We start from the raw sequence: 21,749 nt of genomic DNA, 5'->3' as shown, positions 1-21,749 counted from the left end.
TCTCACCTCTGCTGCAGATAAAACAAGAATATCTCTGTCTTACCAGACTTTTGAAATGCTATGTTTATATTTTCATATTTTAATATCCTTTTGGCAGAAAAGGTGAAGGATAACGCATTCTAGGGAGGAGTCTTATCTTGGTACTGAAAATAGCCTCATAAAGCTGTAGTTTCATGAAGAAAAAGTTTGTGTACCACAGTAGTAAGCATTTCATAAAGTATGCTGAGCCAGCATCAAGACTTCAGAATCTCAAGAGGATAAATCTTTTTCAGGACTAAGCCCTTAACAAAAGTTTGGGTTTAAAACACATTTTGCAGAGGAAAAACTTGCTACAATTTTATACAATTTTATATCATAATTTAAATGCATTTACTAAAGGCTACTTGATTCCTGTCTTACAAAGGAGTAGCCTTTTTTGATCTTTGTACCCCCAAAGTATATGTTGAAGTAGCTTCTTCTAGCTGGCGTGCTTTTTCCATAAAATTCCTCTTAAAGGGCGTTATGAAGTTTTCAGAGTCTCCATCAAAAGCCAAATGTTCATGGGGCAATTCTCGCTTTCTTATTGGCTCCTCTGTTGTGTCTTCAGGAGTCCAAATCTAGAAAATAAAGATATTTGCTGTTAGTTAATTTGGATATTACTTATGCAACTGAAGCCTTGAGCAAAATATTAAGTCATACAGAGCCATGTTCTAGAAGTTCCACCTAGCCTGAGATATAGAAGAAAACTAGCGCAGCTTCCTAGCAGAAGATACCTCAACTTGCATATAAGGGCAGTGTGTTCTCTCGTTGTCACTTCTGATCTGTCATATGCTGTTGGCTCAGTTCAGGGCTAATGTGGGAAAGAAGATAGCTGATAGTTCAGAATATTGAATCAGGCCCAAGATCCTCAGAACGGTAACTAGTAATTAACTGTAGAGTCACTGGCAGTGTAGGCTTGTTCCCCTAAGACTATAGCAGAAACCAACACAAGTAGGAGTTAGGGAAATGAAAAACAAACTCCAAACAAAGCTATTCAGTCAGCAATGGCGTGGGGTTTTTTCTTCTTCTTCTTTTTTTTTTTTTTTTTAAGTACTTCTCTGTGATCTTCTGTTTCCTTTTCTCAGTTACGTGAGAATGATTATTAACAAGTCCCTAATATGACAATTCTACTTCCTAGATTTACAATACAGGAAGTACATGTTTAGTACCCACAGATCACAGTTCTGAACTGCCTATTTCAGTAACTGTCACTACCATAAATAATCATGTGATAACTGACTGAGAAAGCAAGTTAGAAGTTGGTGCACATCCCAATGCCAAGGGCTCCTATTCTTAAAGGGGATTGTATGACTGTAAAAATGAAAAGGTAGTTGCATTTGTACTTTACTGTGGATCCATTTTAATCTAACCCTATTTTAAATCTTGTTAAGAGTTTGATTTCAATGATGTTTTATTTTTGTGTGTGTGCACACACATGTATTTATAGATATATACTGTTTATACATATGAACACTTTGGTCTTCTGTTGTTTTGTAATGACCTCTCTAGCCTATGTCACATCATCTATTGGGTAGTTAAACTGTGAGGTCACTTCATCAGTTTGTTTTGGTTTTTGATCTTCAGCAAGGTCTTATGCTTGTAGCTTATCATGCAGAGAGGAGAACAAAATTAACAAAAAAAACTGTAACTAGTAAGAAAATAAAAAGAACTCCTGTCCTGGATTGAATCATGTTTCAGAACCTCTTGACAAGAGGAGCTGGTTACTAACAAGCCATTCCTATGCTCCTGTCTTTCTGTAGCTAGAGAAGAAAGGAAACATACTAGAAAATAAGCTTAAATGAAATTAACTGGACACCCTGCTGCAAAATCTTCGCTAGAACTGTAAAGCTATTCTATTTTTCTCCCCTCTTTCCCCACCACAATTTTATTGGGTTGTTAACTCTTTAAAGTCAGCTCCTCAGAAACTTCTCAACTATTCTAAACCACACATTCGTGTGTGGTGAGAAAAACTGGACTCTTGGCTAATAACATGTTAACACTGAGCCAGATTCTTTGCTTGTATATTGTTCCAGCTTCATTCAACTAACTTTAGCCAAACTCCACATACTGACCTGTAGAGAATATGATTTACTATCTATCTTTAAATTAACGTGAAACAGTGTTTGTTTTTCTACTGTACATACTTTCTTGGGTTTGAATGTGATGTCAAGTTTCTTAGTAGCACCACTGGTTATCAAAGAATGCAGCTGAATAACACTGTCCTTAAGGGATTGTGTCTCCTCTTCAAAAACAGATTTTTCCACAACTGTCAGAGATACCTGTGAAGGCTGAAAGGGGAGGAGGTATCAGTTATACAAGTATGTTGCACTCAGAAACAAGGCACACATCCTCTGTAACTCATCTAACCATCTATCTTGAAAGTTATGTGTGGATTTTTCTGATATAATCTGATCTTTTTAAAGTTAATAAATACTTACATCAGAAATTCTGAAGAAAGCACTTTAAAAAGTAGAGGTATGGCTTTCTTGGACACTACACATACAAAACATTAAATACTTTTTAAGATTCACTAGACAATCACCTAGTGCCACTGGTATAACAGATCCTATCATGTGCAGGATAGATAAATACAAGGTCATTTCTCCCCCCTGCCCCATCCCCCAATCTGTGAAAATCCTAGACAACCCCTGATGAATTCAAAGAATCTTCAAAAGGGAGAAACCAGCATTTGGATACTATGACACATTTACCGTACCATCAAGGGCAAGATAACTGAAGAAAAGTCTGGTTTAGCTATATAGACAAAACTGTATTTTCTCTCTAAATGCGATACTATGTCTGATTAACAAATAGCACTGGTAACTCAGGAAGCCCTCATTCACAGTAATGGAACCACAGTGCAACCACTGAGCAAGCCTGTTACTACCTCAATTAGTTTAACAAGCAGAAGAAAAAGAAAAAAACTCGTACTGCCTTGAAGGGCCTTAGATTGGTCTTATCCTATGAAGAAATGGGTGCTTCTTTTAAGAAGTTAGTTATTAGTAGTTCAGTGTTTACAACATAGTTGGGTGATCGTAAACTTCAGGAGAAAGGATAGGAGGAGAAGGAGAAGAAGAGGAAGGATTTTTCTGTCCTGTCAGTGCATTAGGAAAAAAAGATAAGTAGGAGTGGAGAAGACACAAAATGCGTGTAATTACCAAGTCATTGTTTTAACTGATGAACAAGTACTAGGAATGCTAAGAAAAAGTACTGGCTTTTGAAACTCTACCTTCAATGAAAGTGTTTTACAGCTTTATAGAAACTTAGATGGCAGATAAATGAATGAAATAAAAATGCTAACAACTATCAGCAAATACAGTAATCAGTCCCTTGTCACCATCTCTCATACCTCTTTTTTCACAGTTTCTATCTCTACAGGCTTCGGTTTAGAAGGCGACTTTGGCTTGGCAACTTTCTTCCCTTTCTTTCCTTTCTCTGCTTTTTTTTCTGGTACTTTTGGTAATTGATCCAGTTTATTTTGAAGCAGATCAATTATTCTAGAATCTGCAAATGCTTTTGCAATATCAATAGCACTTTCGCCTGCAGTTTAAAAATAAATACCTGTATAAGCCACGACAATCAACATTGGCAGTTGTTATAACTGGATAATGACAATACTGTCAACTGAATTTAACTGCACCTCTATTTTGTTTACCATTCAGTGTGCCAGGAGCCTGGCTGACATTGGTGTGAGACCAGGCAGTCATCAACACTGCTTGCAGAAATGAGCCTTTAGACAATATATTATGAGTATTCTTGGAACAACCATTTTGCTTCTAATGTCCTGGTATTTGCAGTTTAAAATACTGGTCTAATGGGTTTATAATCTAATCTCTGAGAGCTGATGGAATTTAATACTAGAAAATGGCAAGCATATTACAAGATGGGGAATTTGGACTAACTTATTGTAGTTATCTACAATAGTGCTTGCTCTGTGGCTGGTGAGGAGTGAAAAGAAAGCCCCATGGTTTAAATGGAGCTGAACACCATCAGTGCTAATAAAAGAAAAGCCCACCTGCATCTCATGAGATGAGGCCCCATGGCTATAAAGTAATTGTAAAATTAAATTGCTGCTATCAGATATATAGAATTTTACATGGTAACAGAAATGCAGAATACACAGCCTTTCTACAAGCAGTAGTTCACCTACTGTGCATTTTGGGAAGGGATATCTCATTATGTAGTAATGTTTAATATATTATAGCAAGGGCTTGAAATGCGATAAAAGTTAACTATTTAAAGTACTCTTAAAATAGTGGAAAGTATACTAAATGGTATTTGAAAGTTTAAAAATTGTATTATCAGTGGTGGGGAAGACTCCACATAAAAGCTCGAGTTCTTCAGCTATGGAGATATGATGTTGGATGGCAAAGGTCTGGGCTTCTGAACTCCTTGGGAGTCAGGCACTGTCGCAGGAGTCACTCCCAGCAGGTTCATGTAAGAAAAAAATCTTTTGAAAATCACCTACTTCAATGCATCAGCTGCACTGAAGGAAAGGGCTGAGTTGCTAAGCTCCTCTCCCCCCCCCCCCCCCCCCCAAAAAAAAAAAAAAAAAAAAAACTTGCCCTAAAGCAAAGAGCAAAGTTCAAGATTAAGGCGACTTTATAACACCTATTAAACAAGACCTTAATCTTTCACTGTAATTTAGGCAGGCTAAAATGAGTGCGACTTCTAGTCTTCTACTTGCAATCAGCTCTGGGGCTTCAATTATTAAAAGCAGCCTGTATCTTAGAGCTAAATACGGTTCCTGAAGACTCTCCTCTCATTCTTTTCATCTCTTCTGCTTTGGCTGAGGCCTATACACAAACCCCTCCAGAGGGAACTGTTTGCTAGCTGGCCCTGATAGCACACTGCTGTAGTGGCAAAGCAAAACATGCGTGGGAAAGGATTGCCCCCATGTTTACCCCACCCCACTGAGTGCCCATTAAAGGGGAGCAGGATTGTATCAATTCTTTGGACACAAATTATGCTAATTGGCTGAAGTGCCAGGTCGTTATTCTTGTTTGATAAAAATTTTCTCTACCAAGAGCAAATCTAAGGCATATCTCCTTGATATGTCTGCAGACTGCAGCTAATGACAATTTCCCATACCATCACATAAAAATTTAGGAAAAAAAAAAAAACAAAAAAACCACAAGATTTATGATGTACCTCTCCCTCTACTGCTGTAGGAAGGTAACACTTCTATAGCAACTCAGATTTTTTTTTCCTGTTAAGTCACTTTCATTTTCAAGAATAATATTTACATGCTAAGCAGAAAGAAAATTCTAACTGATGCTGCTTACTAATACAAAATAAGTAATTTAGATGGGTGGCAGAATGGACATTGGCCACAATGAAAATCTAATTTTCCATCAATTAATGTTAACAATTAGCTAGATTTTTTTTTTCATTAAAACCATCTTTGTATATATTTTGTGAGATACATCAGATTTACCAGGGATCTTTCTAGCCACAGTCTTAGAGTATTTTGTTTTTCATTCTGAGCAATGAATCACTGTTGATGGGAAGCTGACTATTTAGAGTAGCTATTCCACACTGTAGAAAGCCAAGTGAACTTAACTCTTAATCCTGATAGCAATCATAAATTCAGAACACTTCTCAAAGTATTCCAAAGTGCTTCAAGCATTTAAACTTCCATTCTATGAAACATGTATATGCATAAGTAAACAAGTCATTTTATGAGACATGGATATTTACCATTTCTGTTTGTCATTTGGACATTAGCACCTGCATCGATTAAAAACTGTACAATATCCAATCTACAGATCTCAATGGCTCTCATTAATGGGGTTGATTTGCCAATTGCAGGTGCATCCACTGCTCCTCCAGCCTTCACTATCAGTTCAGCAATATCTAGTTGCCCTGCATGGCATGCATGATGGAGAGGAGTCCACATGAAATTGTCCTTTGCATTTACATCAGCCCTGCAAAAGAAAAAGGAGTTAATATGTGAACAGATGAAGCCAGCTACCAGATATAGTATTCTGCACCTCCAAGTACAATCCAAGTTAACTGCATACTGTAATGACATATTCAATGTCAATAAGTATTTTCATACTGCTACTACTACTTTAACACCATTCTAGTATCTGACATAGCTTGTCATGGAGTATCAATTGTAGCAGCTTGCAGCTGTGGTGATCTTATACATCACTGTCCCTCTCTGAGCCCACATGGTGGTCCTCTGAAGGAGGTTTCATATCAACAGAAAAATATAGGCTTGCAAAGAACTTAGTCCTTCTCTAAAACGCTGCTAGTGTTTGTTTTTTAAGCTTCATTTAGAATGAATACAACCCTGTCTTCTCTTCTTCAACAAATATCAAGGATCTGAATCTTTAAGAAAACAAGCTAAGGAATAAAGTAGATTGCTACTTACCTTCCACACTTCTGACGTTTGCATCACTTTCTGAGATGGCTCCGTTGCCTTTAGGTCCATCAAGCCCAACAACTGGCTTCCTGTTCTTGTCTTCCTTTTACTGCTCCTCCCCCCACCCCCCATATTTGCATGGCATATTGGGAAAACATCCCTACCGTGTGCCTTTCATGAAATGGTAAAGCTCTACTCTCTTATAACTCATCTGCCCTAGCGGTCACATTTTAATAAGAGCAGTTGCTTTTGATGGGGAAAGATGGGATCTGAGAAGTGGAAGAGGAGCTTAAGTTGTAGACACAGATAGTAACAGGTGGGATGAGATGAAGCAAGTAACAGCAAAAGGCAGATTAAGGAATCCAAAAAAGACAGGTTATGCATCAAGAACAGGTGCTCCTTTCTCTAGAACTCATGGCAAAGTTGCCTACTATTTAATTTTTTAAAAAAGGAGTTGGATTGGTGCCTAAAATAGAGAAGATTTAAGAGAAAGATCGCAAAAAAATCTGAGGATTTGATTTTTTTTTTCAGATATTATTTCACAAAATTAGGCTAGATTTGTTTCTACTGCCAAGCTAGAATTTTTATGTATGGCATGCTCTGCAAGGGATAGTCATGGTGTGACATTTGCAATATGCTGTCTTCAGCTGAAGTTCAGGGAGAAAGCATTATCATCTTTTTAGCAAATGGAAGCCTTGGGAGCTTTCAGGATGAGGTCATTCAAAAGCAAGGCTTGGGAAACAAGAGCCATTTGTATCTCTTAAAGGTAATAGAATGTCCTAGAAAGACATTGTTTCCCCATGTCTTTGAATAAACTATAGCCCATGACTATACCTAGGTCTGCCATCTCTGACATGTGTCATGCATGGTTCAGAAGAGGCTCCTCAAGAGGGGATTCCCCAATACTCAAGTACCATGAACTACTTCTATTGCATCTTTTGGGCTGCCTAGAAGTCCTGAAGTCAGTTTGGGTCACTGGCCCATTTACCTGTAGGACAAAGGCCTGATTCTGCCTAGAAGAAATGGAGCAAGGTGAAGGAAAAATTGTGAAATAACTGCCAGGGATAGTTTTTTCGCACTTCCCTATCAGATGGTTTATATTTAACACTATATCAAAAGACTGAATTCATATGCTCATCTTTTCTTGTTTACATTTCTTTTTCAAAAGCCTACCTTTGAGATCTTATAGTAGAAATTCCACAGATCTACCAGTGTTTTTTCATCTTTGTTATCTTTTATTTGCTTAGCTAGTATGATTTATTCATATGCAGTTTACATTCTGCTGCATTTCTCCCCATTAAAATAAGTGTTCCCAGTTATTTCACTTTCTCTTCCCTCCCCTGCCTTGCTCCATGCCTGTATTGATCCTGTCTGTCCCTGACTGGCTAACTTCATTCTATTAGAAGCAAACCAATCAAAGGTAACAGGGAAAACATAGTATAGATTTAAAAGTTCATCAGCACTTTCTCCTGGTCAAACAGTAGTGAATTTGCCTTTAGCCCAAATTTAATTTATTTCTGAGTCTTTCTAGAACAAGCTAAAAAGCAGATACCACCAATTTGTTTAAACCACTTCTATAGCTTTAAACACTTTCTATAGCTTTAAAACATTGTTTTGTATTTGGTGTGAATTGTAATACTGAACTGAAAAGACCGTATTGGAAAAAGAATTTAGATTTCTACAGCAAACAAATGTCTGAAAGTCTACACTGTTGAAAGATGCAAAGCTCAACACCGTACTAATAACTTTCCTCTCCATTTTCTGATTTCTGTCAATTTAAACTCTCAATTAATACTATTTTTAAACTAAGTTATTACACTGTGTAATAACTAGGGAGTGCAATCTAGGGAGCTTTGATGAACTCAGTGGAGATTAACTTGCCAGACAATCCTTGTATTTTTATCTTCAGAAGACTTGAATACACAAGTTTATGCAACTTTACATCATCACCATAAACGTCAGTGAAATTGCCAGGGTGCATAAAGTTCCATATGCTGTTGAGACTCTGCAAGAATTGGAGCTAAGGCTATAGCCGCTCATACTTAGAAATGAACATTAAAATGAATTCTGGCTGTAGATAGAGAATATAGCTAATGTTGTTGTTCAAAAATGTTCATTTCAGCATTTATCTGAATGACTGTAGGACTACAGCAGTGTGAATATAGAAGAATCAGATTACACTATTACACAAGTACAACTGAATTTTCCTTAAGTTGCTTTCATTTTTAACCTATTAAGATTTTTCACAAGTGTGTCTGTGGAGTACAAACAGCTAAAGCACTTCCAAAGTGGGGAACAGATTAAATGGCAGCATGCACTTTCAGTGTAAATCCTGATGAGCTGCAGAAGAAATGATTCTGCATGGCTTATCCCCTTAAAAAATCACATGAAAATGCCCTAGCATGTGAAATAGGGAAGTCTAGGATTACCTTGATGATTTTAGGCAAATCACTTCAGCCAGATTTTCCAGAATTCATTCATTTAATTTTGAGAGTTCAGTTCTGAGGGTGCACTATTTGAGACATGGTGGATGTGAGCTAAGTGTACTTCCAATAGTCTGGATTTGTAGTACTTTGTATGAAACTGAAATGTCAATAGCTGAGACACCAAAAAATTCAGACCTGCAGAAATTACCAGTTAAGTGCTTCTATTTCCTCATTACTAAAATGGGAAAAATAATAATCAAACTCTCTGTAATGAGGGATCATTTGCACTAACTTTAATAGTAAGCATTATGCAAATAAAAAAGAATTTCTCCCAAACCCAGGCTGCAGCATCCAATTTATTATTGGAAATCTATGCTTCTGAAAACCCTTTCAAAATACCAATAAAAAAACCTTGGAAATGATCTTACCCCTTTTCCAGAAGATACTTCACAACACCTATGTTTCCACTTGCACATGCAGCCATTAAAGGTGTTTTATAATATTTATCTCTTACATCTATTGGCACACCCTCCTCAAATGCCTTCTTGAGAGACAGAATGTCTCCTGCTCTGACAAGGTAGTTAATATTCATGTACATTTTCCTTGGTTCATCAATATACCATGCACGGTCATCATGCACAGGATGGGCAGATGGGTGGTATTGGCTAAAACGATTGCTCTCAGTGATGTTCTGAAAAGCCTCAATCATGTACATAGGGAGGCCATCTTCTCTACGTGGGCATGTATTCTCTGGAATGATGCAAATCGGCACTGGGATTGTGACACCTTTCTTGCCTTTTGCTTTCATCCCTTTCTTCTTTTTGGGTCCAAAAGATGTTACAAGATAGGCTTTTTGCAAGTATTTGGAGCCCTTAAAAAATTCTTCGATGTTGATTCCTGCACCATGGGATATTTCATGCTTTTCAGCAACAATTTGTAGTTGTTCATCATCTACAAAGGCACATCGTTTCCGAACAATTGATATAAAATCATCTTTAGTTACTGTTCCATCTCCCTGGTCAAATATATCAAATGCCTCCCGGAGGGCAGCCTGATGTTCCAAGGACCAGTCGTATAACTTCAGTGCCCAGCACGGATTGTCATCCTTTGCTTCAGGCTTAGAACGTTTAACAAAGATTTTTTCAATTTTACGCAATTCTTTTGTTGCTGCTTTAAAACCACCTTCCTTAGCAATGGCTCTTGGGGTCTTTGTTAGTAAGTTCTTCCATGTAGGATCACAGCCTAAAAATATAGACACAGTTCATTTAATGTAAGAGACTTTGACTATACAGGCAGCTAATTAGCACAGATCTACAAATTTATACTCTCTTAACAATAAAGACTGCTGGTATAGAACCACACCTGTAAATATGGACTGACATGTTAGCCACATGTCCATATTTGTTTTGCAAAAAAGATTTGTCAGGTAGCCCTCATTCTGCTTCTCTCTGCACTCATAAATATAGATGGCAAGGCAGAAGTTCAGTGAAAATTTTAAGGGTTTCCTAAAATGGTTAGCAAGGCTAAGAAGACCTGAACTAAGATTAAAACACCACTCGCTGTTCTATACTCTAATCTTACAGTTTGGCTTTGGACAACTAGTTAAATGTGTGAACCGAAAGAATAGAATATAGGATTTTGAGTAGTTCTACCAAAACAACACTTGAAGTGACATGACAGATTTGATGAAGTTACAAAATGATCGGAACTACTTTGGAGTATGTTTCGTCATTCATGGAAGCTAAGTTGTTTAAATGATCAGTAACCCAAAAATTAATCTTCTGTTGGAAGTTTCAGTGCAGTATTTCTGAAACAACTATAAATACTAATACTTGATCCAGTCCTATTCTAAATTATACAAATCCATGATGTTTCTACTGCTTGCTTTGGGATATGGTTTACCTTGTCTTAGCCCCATTTGTAGAAAAAATACAATGATAGCTTACACTAGGCACCTCTTAAGAATTAAATTTGTTACATGATACCCCAGAAGGTCAAATCCTTCATAGATGCCAAAATGAAATCTTTAATTTAGATATAGATGGTATTTATGAAGTAACTTATTTTTAATGTACCTCTTTGTCCTATAAACTTGCAGCAATCTGCAAACCCTCCCTCCGCAGCGTAATGAAGTGGTGTGTTCCCATTCATAGCAATCAGACCCAAGTCTCCGTTATAAGCCGAAATTACCCTCAGAATCTAGAAAAAAGACAACAGTACTATCAATCTCGTTGGCATTTCTTAGGATGGGGGGAAGGGTGAGAGTGTTTACAAATAAATATAATAGCACATATTCCCAGTTTACACACTGAACTTCTCTCACGTGCTTATGTTTGTTGTAACGCTGTGTTTACTTAACTCGGGAATAGAAACCTCCTTTAGTTCTAGAGGTCAAGAATAATCTTCAGTGTTTCCAACCTATGGCAGGGCACTGTTTTGAAAGTAACCCTGATATGCAACTGTGATTATGCATATAACTTTATGTACTTCAAAGACAGTATCGGAAGGGAAGGGGGAAAGAAACTGCCTACCTGCAGGCATTTGCATGCGTTCTTAAAATGGGAAAGTCACATCCATGCTACGCAATTGTTGCATGCTATGCTTTCAGACAAACTAGTTCTCCAAAAGAACTGACCACATCAGACAGCCAGACAAGCAAACACACACTCACAGATACCTTGGCAAAAAAAGTCTCAGCAATTTTTTAGAGAAATGCTATTATTTCTGAATTTCCCTTGATACTTTAGAAGAAGCTGCTCTTGACTACTATTGTTTCAATCAGCTGAGATACTGGACTTGGAGAAAACTTTGATTTTGCAGTAATGCTTTGCATTACTAATGACGATACCTCAAAAAAGCCTCCTTTGGCCGCAAAATGTGCAGCACTGTGTCTTTCAAGGTCAAATACATTAACATCTCCTCCTCTCTCGAGTATACCACGCACCACCTCAAGAATACCTTCTCTTGCTGCTTCCATTAAGGCTGTGCGACCCGTAGCCTGCAAGGCAGCAAGAAAATAATTTATAATTATAAACTAATACAGATTGGAAGAGACTTCTGGAACAATGTGATCGATTGTTGCAAGTGGCTTAAAACTGGAGGCCTCCTTTTAGGGATTACTGGAAAAAAAAAAAAAAAAAAAAAAAGATGAGTCTAATAGCTTCAAAGATATTTGCAGGCCAGTTCTAAGAACCTAGTCCTGCTGCTGCTGAAATGTGAGTGTTCAAAATCTAGCCACTAAAATACGTAAGTAACCTGAGTCAATTGAATAGTCCCATGAATATCAGTTCTCTGTTTGAAGAAACTTCTTATTCTGTGTGCATGCTCTCGCACATCTTTGCAAGTTTTAACACAAAATATCACCTTGATCATGAAAGTATGTAAGTCCCCAACAGCATTTCTCCAGCCATGGTTAATTTCAGTACTGTTCTATCCATGAGGAAAAGTTTGCATTCTAATACATTCATACTGTGTTTTTCTACATAACAGTATACGTTTCTGACAGCAGTATGTATGTTCTTTATAATGGCTGACTTTGATAAATCTGGTGACCTTTCCAAGAACACAGCGCATCTCAGATGGAGGATAGCCTAGTTATAACCTGTTGGTCCTCAGCAATGCTTAATATAGCTTATTCATTGCTTAAAAAAGGGGGGGGATGGAGTACATGCATGGGCAGGAAGCAGACAGTGGCATGTGGATATTGTTCTCCCAGACCATGTTTTGTTCCCTGGTGGTTTTTCTCTGGGCCCAGCAAACCATTTGCATTATGTTAGCAGGCATATGCCTGTCATATTACAAAAAATGGAGGATACTCATCATGTTGCAAGTACACAAAGTGCATGAAGGGGGCACATGCATCAAAGGATGTGACAAGGACATCCATACTTTGGTCAGGTGAATCATTTCAGTATAGTTACAAGGTAGGCAGGACACTGCAAATCTAGGACCAAAGCCATGGGTAGCCCAAATTAGTACAACTCAGCACTGCACCACTGAAATACAGTGAAATACAGCTTTTAAGCAGTTGGCCCAGTTGTTTTTCTAAAATATGTGCACTTCAACCTACAAAAATCTAAATCAGGATACGTGATTCAAACAGAATGCTTAACACCTTCTCCTTCCCTCCCTCTCAAAGGTAAGGATGATAAAGAGGAATGGAATAGACATAGCCACAGAGTTAAGTACTTGCTACTGCTATTATTACTTTAATGTGAGGATTTATAATCATATACTTTGGTGGCCTGATAACTATTTCACAATCCTGTATATATGCTCTTAGGAACATAATATACATAGGAACATTCATACTGGATTTATTGCATTGGGATCTGCTCCTCTTTCCAAAAAATTCAGGCATATCTCTTTAATCCCACAGGCTTGCTCACAGGCTTGTACAAACACAGGCTTCCCCTCGGTAGTGCTGTTGTTAACATCTGCACCATATTCCAAGGCGATTTGAGTGCAGCGGCAGTGCCGTCTTGTAGGCAAAAGGCTGTAAAACAGAATGCCTGCAAAGAAAAACAGAAGGGATTACAGAGCAACATGAAATGGTGAGGAAGGTTACTTAGGCAGTAAGCTTTACATCTGAAAGAGCAGACTCCTTCAACAGATGCCCATTAACTTCTCTTAGGGTAATACCTGCAGTGTGACTTCTGGTTTAGGGCTTCTTAACCCAGGCAGCAAACCAGTAGTCAATATTAGTGACAGTTCAGGGAAGGAACATGATTCTCAATCACAAGGTACTTGTTCAGCTACACTCTGAAGTAAGCTAAGATTCAAAGGCCCAGACTGTTTGGAGAGAATAAATATCATCACCATCAAAGCTTTTATGGCAAATAGCTTGTGTTCAGCTGTAAGGATTGCCCCCAACCATGGTTTCTCACTAGAGACTGAGTCTGAAGGTCATCAGTATCATGAAGTCTCAGCCTCTGGAACCAAAAAAATGCTACTGTAATAACAGCCCTTTATCCTTTATAAAAACTAAAATTACTAGAACTGGACATAATGTACATACTTTATTTCTCACTGTGCCTTATACGATCATTTAATGGTATTTCTGGTCTGATAGGGTTCCATTTTACTTACTTCTTCCTTCATTATCAACAACAGTCATGTCTGCTCGAGCTTTTACTAATAAGTCCAAAACCAAGTCATGTCCTAGCTCAGCTGCCTTCATTGCTGGAGTGCATCCCATTTTGTCCTGGACATCTGGATGAGCTCCATGTTCCAGCAGGAAGCTGCACATGTTGGTATCATTTTTAATGCAGGCCAAGTGAAGGGCACTGTATCCATCCACAGGCTCTGTGAAATTAATGAGATCTGGAATTCCAAGCTTGATCAACTTTTCTATTTGCTTCCTGTCTTTCTGGTGAACACACTGGAGAAGTTTGTAGATCTGCAAGTTTTGAAGTCTCTTATCTACCAATAACATCCTGAAATAAAAAAATTGGCTTCTTCCAAGGCAATAATTTCTGCGTGGAAAAAAACCAAACATAAACACAGAGGTGAGATTATTCTTACATGTCAATAAGAATAGGAACAAACTATGTTCAAAGCCATGAAAATATGCAGTCACTTGACAGAACACTGAGCTTTTAATTTTTATCATTTAATATATATAGAACATATAGAGAATATACAGCAGCCCCCTACAAATTATTCTTTCTCATCATCTAACTATTCTGAAGAAGTTTCATCCAAGGTGAAAATTAAGTTAAGGAGCTAGAGGGTAACTTTTCTATTCAAGGAACTACTATAATCCATAGTTACTTGGAAGCCTAAAGGGAGCTTGATTATCTGCCATTTTAGTACTTCAAATGGAAAAAACCCCTCAGCGATCAGTGTCAGTCACACTTGCCAAAGTATCAAATTGATTCTTGCATCATTTCTTCAATACGCATGCACCTTCTTTTATAGTAGCTGATGCATGAATTTTCTGCTGGGCTACCTATATAAAAGGGTAAATTATATCTTCCTGCAATAAGTCTCTTGGGAGCAAATGATGCAGAAAGTGGGGCACTGGCACAGAAGGCTCCTCCGGGTGATGCAACAGTTGCTTTTAGAGAAAAACACAGTGCAAGATATGCTTGCACTTGCTTCAGTTATGATTACACTAGGCTTTTTTATAAATGGAAATAGGTAAAGGAGGATAACAAGAGCTGCAATTAAACTGAAGGTGTTAAGCAGCCTGGGTTGATCATCCTTTCTGGGCTTCACTCACAGAAAGATGAGGAAACCATTCTTCTCCCCTAACACACTGTATTAGTAAATCTAAGGGAACAGGGAGCGAAGGGACTCTCCCTCATTAAATAAATGCTACATGATTGATAGTAAAAAAAAGGAGTTGCAATTCTTCTGCATAAAGAAGATTCCTACAGTGTGAAACAAATATATTATCTGGACTGCATATGTGGCTAAAGGGCCAAGGAAGTGTCACACATTATAAGGACCATTTCTGAGCCATGTTAAGCAGATGGAAAGCTTCCAATTAGCTCCAACAAGCCTTTGACCAGCCTGAGCTCCAAACACTGTCTTTACAGGACACAAAACAGGAATTGTGGAGAAACATGGTCCTCATGGGGCAATATGATTTTTTTTTTGACTGGCAACATGGACTGCAAATGGGGTAATTTAGCAATCTTGATTGGCTACTGTTGAGCAAGCAGAGGTGAGGTTTTAAGAGATGTACAAAAGATGCACAATTCTAACAGACTATTACAGGCAATACTTTCCATTCTGAAAAGGAAACATGGAATAAAAGTGCAGGAAAAATACAGAAAACAAAGACTAAGCATGTCAGGAATGGACTGAGCACTGTGATTTTTGTACCACAGGTACAACACATCAGTTGCTCTTCCTGTAACTTCTATCCTTTATTGTTTTGAAATGCTGTGGCAAGCCTATTTTTACAGCAACAGATACAGCGTTCAGGTGTACTGCTCACAGACTTCTGAAAACTGCCCCTCTGTGTTTTTCCACTGAACAAGCTGCTTAGCACTTTCCCCATGTAGTTTGGCCATGCTGCCTAAAGATGCCTGCAGCCCTGTAAGTCAGGTTGTATTTGCAAAACAACTCTATTATGTCATCTGACTGCAGCTCACAGCTCCTCCTCAGAAACACTGTTAAAATAGCAGAGATATTTCAGAATAGGAATAAGAAAAGGTACAAAGGGCTATACAATGCCTGGAGCTACTTAAAAGTGGCCTTTTGGCTTTGCAAAACATTGTGAAGTGTTCATGTTCAGAAAAACTGTTTTTTACTGTTACAATTTTGACCAGCTCTAGGTCATATTTTATTTGAATGACATTATTATAAGAAGTTGTTCACTTTTAATGAGTGTTGCAGTGGGCACTAAAATGCAAGGGCTTACTGTTTGTAAACTGCTCAAAATAGGTCAGCTGTTCCCATGCTTAGGTAGCTTTCTCTTATTTAAGTATGGCACTGCTTGCATGCGAAATTCTTTTCTACGTGCGACGTTTCTTATGCGACCCTTATTCTGGTTGTATAGAATGTATTCTCTTACAACACATGACCAAATCATTAAGCAGCAATGACTTATATCTGTCACCCGTGGCTTGCCTACTCTCATTCTTAACATGTTGTGCATCTTGTGGCACATTATCCTATGAAAGAGAATACATGCAGAGATTTTTCTACTGACAGAAGTTACAACTATAATAGCATTCTAGCCCTCATCTTGAGACTTCTGAAATAAGGCTGTTTCTGCGTAGTGCTCTGGTAGCAGGGAAACTAGAGTACCCTGTAGTGTCTAGCTCTCAGAGCCTGAAACACTGGGAAGTGAACAAAGCTTCAATACAGGATGTTATCCTTGGGTTCTGAACAGTGTCAGAAGTGGTGTAAAATCTGTAGGGTCTATGGCTTAGAGCAGCAAGAAGGTACTACAAGAAAGGCTCTTAAACTAGTCATGCCACTGAAATTCAGGAGCATAAAGTTTTTTAAGATACTTAGATATTTGAGCAGACAAGCTTCAACTGTTTTCATGTGCTCTTGTTCCCTATTTCCCACAACCCTGCAGCAGTAAAGAACTTGGGTTTATTTCCAAAAATGGGAACCTTTCTTCCCACCGTTAATCATTATTTGGATGCAAGTGGCACTCAGAGATATCATGGTCCCATAGTAAGAGCTATTTAAAACATCAGGACAGCACCTAATAGCTTCTATATAGCATATTCTGTGTCTGCCCACCATGAGTCCCTCCTGCAAACCAGGAGCTCCACTCCTTAAGGAGGACTGGGCATAATCACAGTTCTCATCTGTCCTTTCTGAAATGGAAAAGCAGGGAAATGCCTCTGCTCCATCTCTGCCCTGGCCAACACCACTGATTTGACAGCAGGAGAGGGGCCTGCCCCGTTGTGCCAGGGCACCCTAAAGAGCTCTGGGGGGCTCTCTCACAGCTTGGCTTGCTGCTTCTGAGACTGCCTCGGAGAACATAGGCCAGATCCTCATACGGCCAGTACAACCTGTGGAGCTCCAAGGAAATCAATACTCATTTATTTACACTGGCTGAAGATCTGTCAAGTTATTATGTTTGAGGATTGTTCCAATATTTCTTAGTACTTTCTGTGCGCATCTGGATTTTGTGTATTTTTTCAGGGCCATATTTAGGATCAAAACTTGCCTTTTCCTCCCTTTTTTCTCCCACATGTAGCTACAAACACTGAAGAAACTACATTCTTCATGGTAATAGGCTAGCAAAGCTACTGTAGCACTGCAGCTGAGAAAAATTTGTTAGTTACACTCAATGCAGATTGAAATGGAAATAATATTCAATGCATGTAGATTTGGATTTACTTTACGGATTATTCTTGGGATTCAAAGCAGTGTTAGTGCTACATCTCATACAAACATTACCCTCAATCTCTGAAGTATAAGTATCCAGAATCAGTATGTTCCAGAGCACTGTGTTTTACAGTGCATGACCTCCCCAGCAAAGGAGGTCTGAAACTAAAGTCCATCCTCTACACTGAAGCAACTAGTAGTTGTAAGCAAACACCCACCAACACTAATACTCCTGTTATTGCCAGTGTCTGTAGCAGTGACATAGCAAAGAGGCAGGAGCACAAGAGACAGAGGCAGTGGCAGGAACAGCAGTGGCTTTGAGAGGCAGTAGGAGAATCAGCAACAGTGGCAGAAAAGGCAGGTGTGTGCTGCACATGTTAGAAGCCACACAATATGGTTAAGAAACAACGAACCATGCAACATTCATGTGATTCTCCTGTATATATACCTACTGATCATTTTTTAAGTATATGATTAGGTATTATTTGTTCTATAGAACCTTTGCCTTGCTCAGGATACCAGATTCACAGCACATCTTTAATGAGCAGACAGTCATTATTATACATTTTCCTTTTGCTCACAGGGTAATAATGCATTCCATTCCATTCCAATTTTAGCCCTAATTCAGAATTATTTTTTTTCTGGTGCTTTTGAGAGTGTTGTCATGGTATTATTTGAATACTTCACACACAGTAACAAAATTATCTCCACAAAGAGAAGTGAAATTATTTTCATCACATCATGGTGAAGTATGTTGTTATCCCATTTTACCCAACAGTGAGACCCCCAACCAAGTTTAAATTCTTTACTTCAAAGCATTAAGAACAACAATTTACATCAAAATCACTGTAACATTTTAACTGCAGCAAAGAGTTCTTACTTCTTTGTAGTATTTCCTGAAAGTCATTGGATTGAGTTTTCTTAGAAGTTTCTGCAAAAACTGAATCAAAGTAAGACAACTGATGTAGAAAATTCTACCCAGTCAGGTAAATTTGCAAGCAAGTGATTCAGACTTCCGTAAATGAAAGTCTAATTACAGCATATTGCTGATCTTCATTAAGTAAATATTATCAAACATATGTACTTCATAGAGTTTTTATCACTTTACCTGTAACATATCTTTTAATGGAAAATGAGTCATTGTTAACATAGCTTTGAAACAGGCATACTCTGGGGAGAACTTCACTAAGCTATAGCCATAAACTCTAAGCCTGTAACATCTGCTTAGCAACGATTTTGTTTATCTGCTGACAAACACCAACTACCTTCATTCTGCCAGTTTGTGTCACAGTTTTGGTTGAAAGCCTAAAATTCATTTTAATTTCAGACTATTCCTTTTTCCAGTACATCTAGTATTACAAAAATTCTTTTAATCAGATTCTTGTTTTCTCATAAACCTTTCCAAGCTGTGGTTGAGCTACTTTGATGGATGGGGAAGGTGAGGTGGCCAGCTCTCTCCCCACTGTCCGGCGGAAGCCTGGTGCCTGATCACTGCTGGAAGGCTCTCCCAGCCTTCCTCAGCAGGTCAATATCAAGCTTTTTCTTTTCTTTCTTTCTTTTCTTTGATCTCTGCCAGAAACATTTTTCTTCTTTTTAATAGTTAACATGCAACCCTATAGCCACCCATGTAAAAGTGCTTCATCAGCATCAGAGATGGGAGTGTCATAGACTTCCATGGAAAAGAAGCAGATGCTAATATAAATACAGACAATATGACATGATGATATATGACAACAGAGAAAACCTTCCCTTCTCTTCACTCATTTTTTTTCATATGGTGGATGTGTTTCCCCTCAAAAATCAGAATGCTTTCTGTTGTTTGTATTGGGTCTTATACAGCAAAAGAAAAATGTATAAATCTAAAATGAAATCATAAAAACACAAAGTCATCAGGAAAATTCAAGTATTCCCACGGAAAACACTTGAGACTACTTTTTAAAGAAGTTTTCAGCATTTTTCAGTTTCAACATTTCAAGTTGAAAATGTCCCTTTAATTATCACTACTCACACACCCATAAATAAAACTTTCATGTTTTCTCTTTTGTAAGAGAAAATAGCTTAGCACTTTCTAATTTTAATCTATTTGCATACTGGCCATAGAGACAAGCATGAGCCCTATATTCTGGTATAAAGGAAACCAATACGGGAACAGTACAACACTGCTTTCATAGCTTTATAAAAACGATTGCACTGGATATTTTGGCTGCCAGTTCCCCGTGGCTAGTGTTTAAAGGCAGTAAAATTCTCCTAAGCTGTCTAACGAATAGTCCGTGGTGCCGGGGTTTCTCTTAGTGGCCCTGGGTGTTTAGTTAACTCTCAGGAGCGGGCAGGCCTTGGGCTGAGCCGCAGCGCAGTGCTGCGGGACGGCCGCTTCCCCGGTCCGTGGCGCTACCCCTTTGAGAGGTTCGGTCTCGCGTGGGCTTTCCTCCCAGATGCAGCACTCCGGGAAATGCAGCGCGGTAAAGGGAGCCTGGGGGCTGACTGAATTCCAACAGATGTGCTGCCTTCTTGCAGTTCACCTCGCAACTCCTGGCGGCTTTAAGGTTCACCCAGAAAGGGAAGGCCGGCGGAGCGGGCAGCACCTGCCACCGGGGCCGGGGAGGGGGGGGAGGCCGTGCGGGCCCCGGGCCAAGCTGCAGGGAGCAGGTGGCTCCCCGCGAGCCCTTGCGGGCTGCCGCCGTGGCTCAGGGCTGCCCGCAGCCCGGCGGCGCCCCGCTCCGCGCCGGCTGACTCACCCGCGCCGCGCCTCAGCCTCCGCGGGCCGCCGCCATGGCCGCCGCCGCCTCCCCTAGCAACCGCGGCGCGGGCGGCGGCGCGCGCCCTGCTGGCCGTTGGCCGCCGGCGGCTGGCGGTTGGCCGTTGGCGGTTGGCCGTTGGCGGTTGGCCGTTGGCGGGGGCTCCCCCGCAGGGAGGCCGCTGTGTGTGTGTGTGTGTGTGGAGGGGCGGGGGGCAGACACCGCGGTGTGGTGGCCTTCAGCTTTTCCTCAGCCGTGACTTGCTTTCCCGCCCTTCCCATGGAGAGCAGCGCGGTATCACCGTTTGCCGTGTGGCTTTTATTAGAAGTCCCTGGCCACAGAAATGAGAGATAGGAGGTTTGTTTCTCGCCGTACCCTGTGGCTTTGTGTAGCAGCGCAACGCCAAGAAGGGATGTTCTAGACTTGTGCTGAAACGTGATTGCTCATAGACCTGACAGGAAGGAGAGCCCTACATACCAACAGGAAAAGAAAATGCTCAAAGCTATTTACGCAAGTTGCAGCAGAAATCCTTTCAAAAATCTTGCGCACAGAAGACACGCAGCGAAAACTGGCGCTTTGCAAGCCGTCTGTGGTTCCTCCCGCCTGGTTAAGCATCTCCTTCCAGTCTCTGCTCTCCGCTAGCCAACTGGCGCGCAGTGCTCCTGCTGGGCTCGGTGGTTCCTGGCGGCTATTGCAGCAAGACCATTTGCCTCGTACCTTGCCGAGACAGGCTGATGAACTGGTCACAAAGCACCACCAGCATTAAAGTTCGAGGGTCTTTTCTGTATATGAAATAACCTCTGGCCAGGGAAGTGGTGATGCGCGGCTGGATGCGTGTCCGATAGCAAAGGCAGCCTGCTGATTGAAGGCAGCAGGCCATGTGGTGAGTCACAACACTAGGTAACATCATTTTAGCATAAAGCACTTCGTGATTTTTCCTGCAAGGAGTGCCATTTGTACAGTGCCTATTTCATGCTAGCACTTTGTAACGTGAGTTGGCTGGATTATTAGTCTTGCACTATAATTACCTTGGTCGATCCCTTTGCTCTCTGGAAAACACAGTGGCTGTGCCCTTCTCTGTCTCCTCTGGCACACTTAACATGCTGCAGACATTACAGAGCAGAAGCTGTTTCCTTGCCCATTTTGCACAATATTTCGGACATTTTGATTTTGCTGTCAACACAAGCAAGGAGACACAAGTGTCTCAGCCTAAGACCCAGGTGAATGCTCCTTTATTTCACTTTGTAGATTAGCACAGGTGAAATATGCATTAGAAAAGCTAGCCATGTGTATTTTGAGATTTTGGTCAAATGCTAAAATAACTGAACTTGCCTGAAACACTTGCATCACTTGACTCTAAATTATGGCAACTCTGAGATCAGATTGTAGGAAGTGTGG

At 39.7% G+C, this 21,749-nt stretch overlaps 1 protein-coding gene across 1 annotated transcript; it reads right to left on the bottom strand.

Moving 5' to 3' along the window:
- Positions 1-395: 395 nt before the first annotated feature.
- ANKEF1 (ankyrin repeat and EF-hand domain containing 1) lies at positions 396-20,420 on the bottom strand. The gene is made up of 10 exons (XM_062571284.1): positions 20,352-20,420; positions 13,903-14,288; positions 13,126-13,325; positions 11,663-11,812; positions 10,890-11,013; positions 9,243-10,056; positions 5,719-5,945; positions 3,368-3,558; positions 2,163-2,306; positions 396-596 (listed from the first exon to the last, which is right to left on the bottom strand). The coding sequence occupies exons 2-10, from the start codon at positions 14,246-14,248 to the stop codon at positions 396-398; spliced, it is 2,397 nt and encodes a 798-aa protein (XP_062427268.1). The 5' UTR covers positions 14,249-14,288; positions 20,352-20,420.
- Between the last annotated feature and the right edge of the window lie 1,329 nt (positions 20,421-21,749).

The sequence above is a fragment of the Rhea pennata genome, chromosome 3 (assembly GCF_028389875.1).
Source record: "Rhea pennata isolate bPtePen1 chromosome 3, bPtePen1.pri, whole genome shotgun sequence".
Taxonomy (NCBI): domain Eukaryota; kingdom Metazoa; phylum Chordata; class Aves; order Rheiformes; family Rheidae; genus Rhea; species Rhea pennata.
Note: the sequence above shows the minus strand (reverse complement) of the source record. Positions and strands in the feature narration are given on the sequence as shown.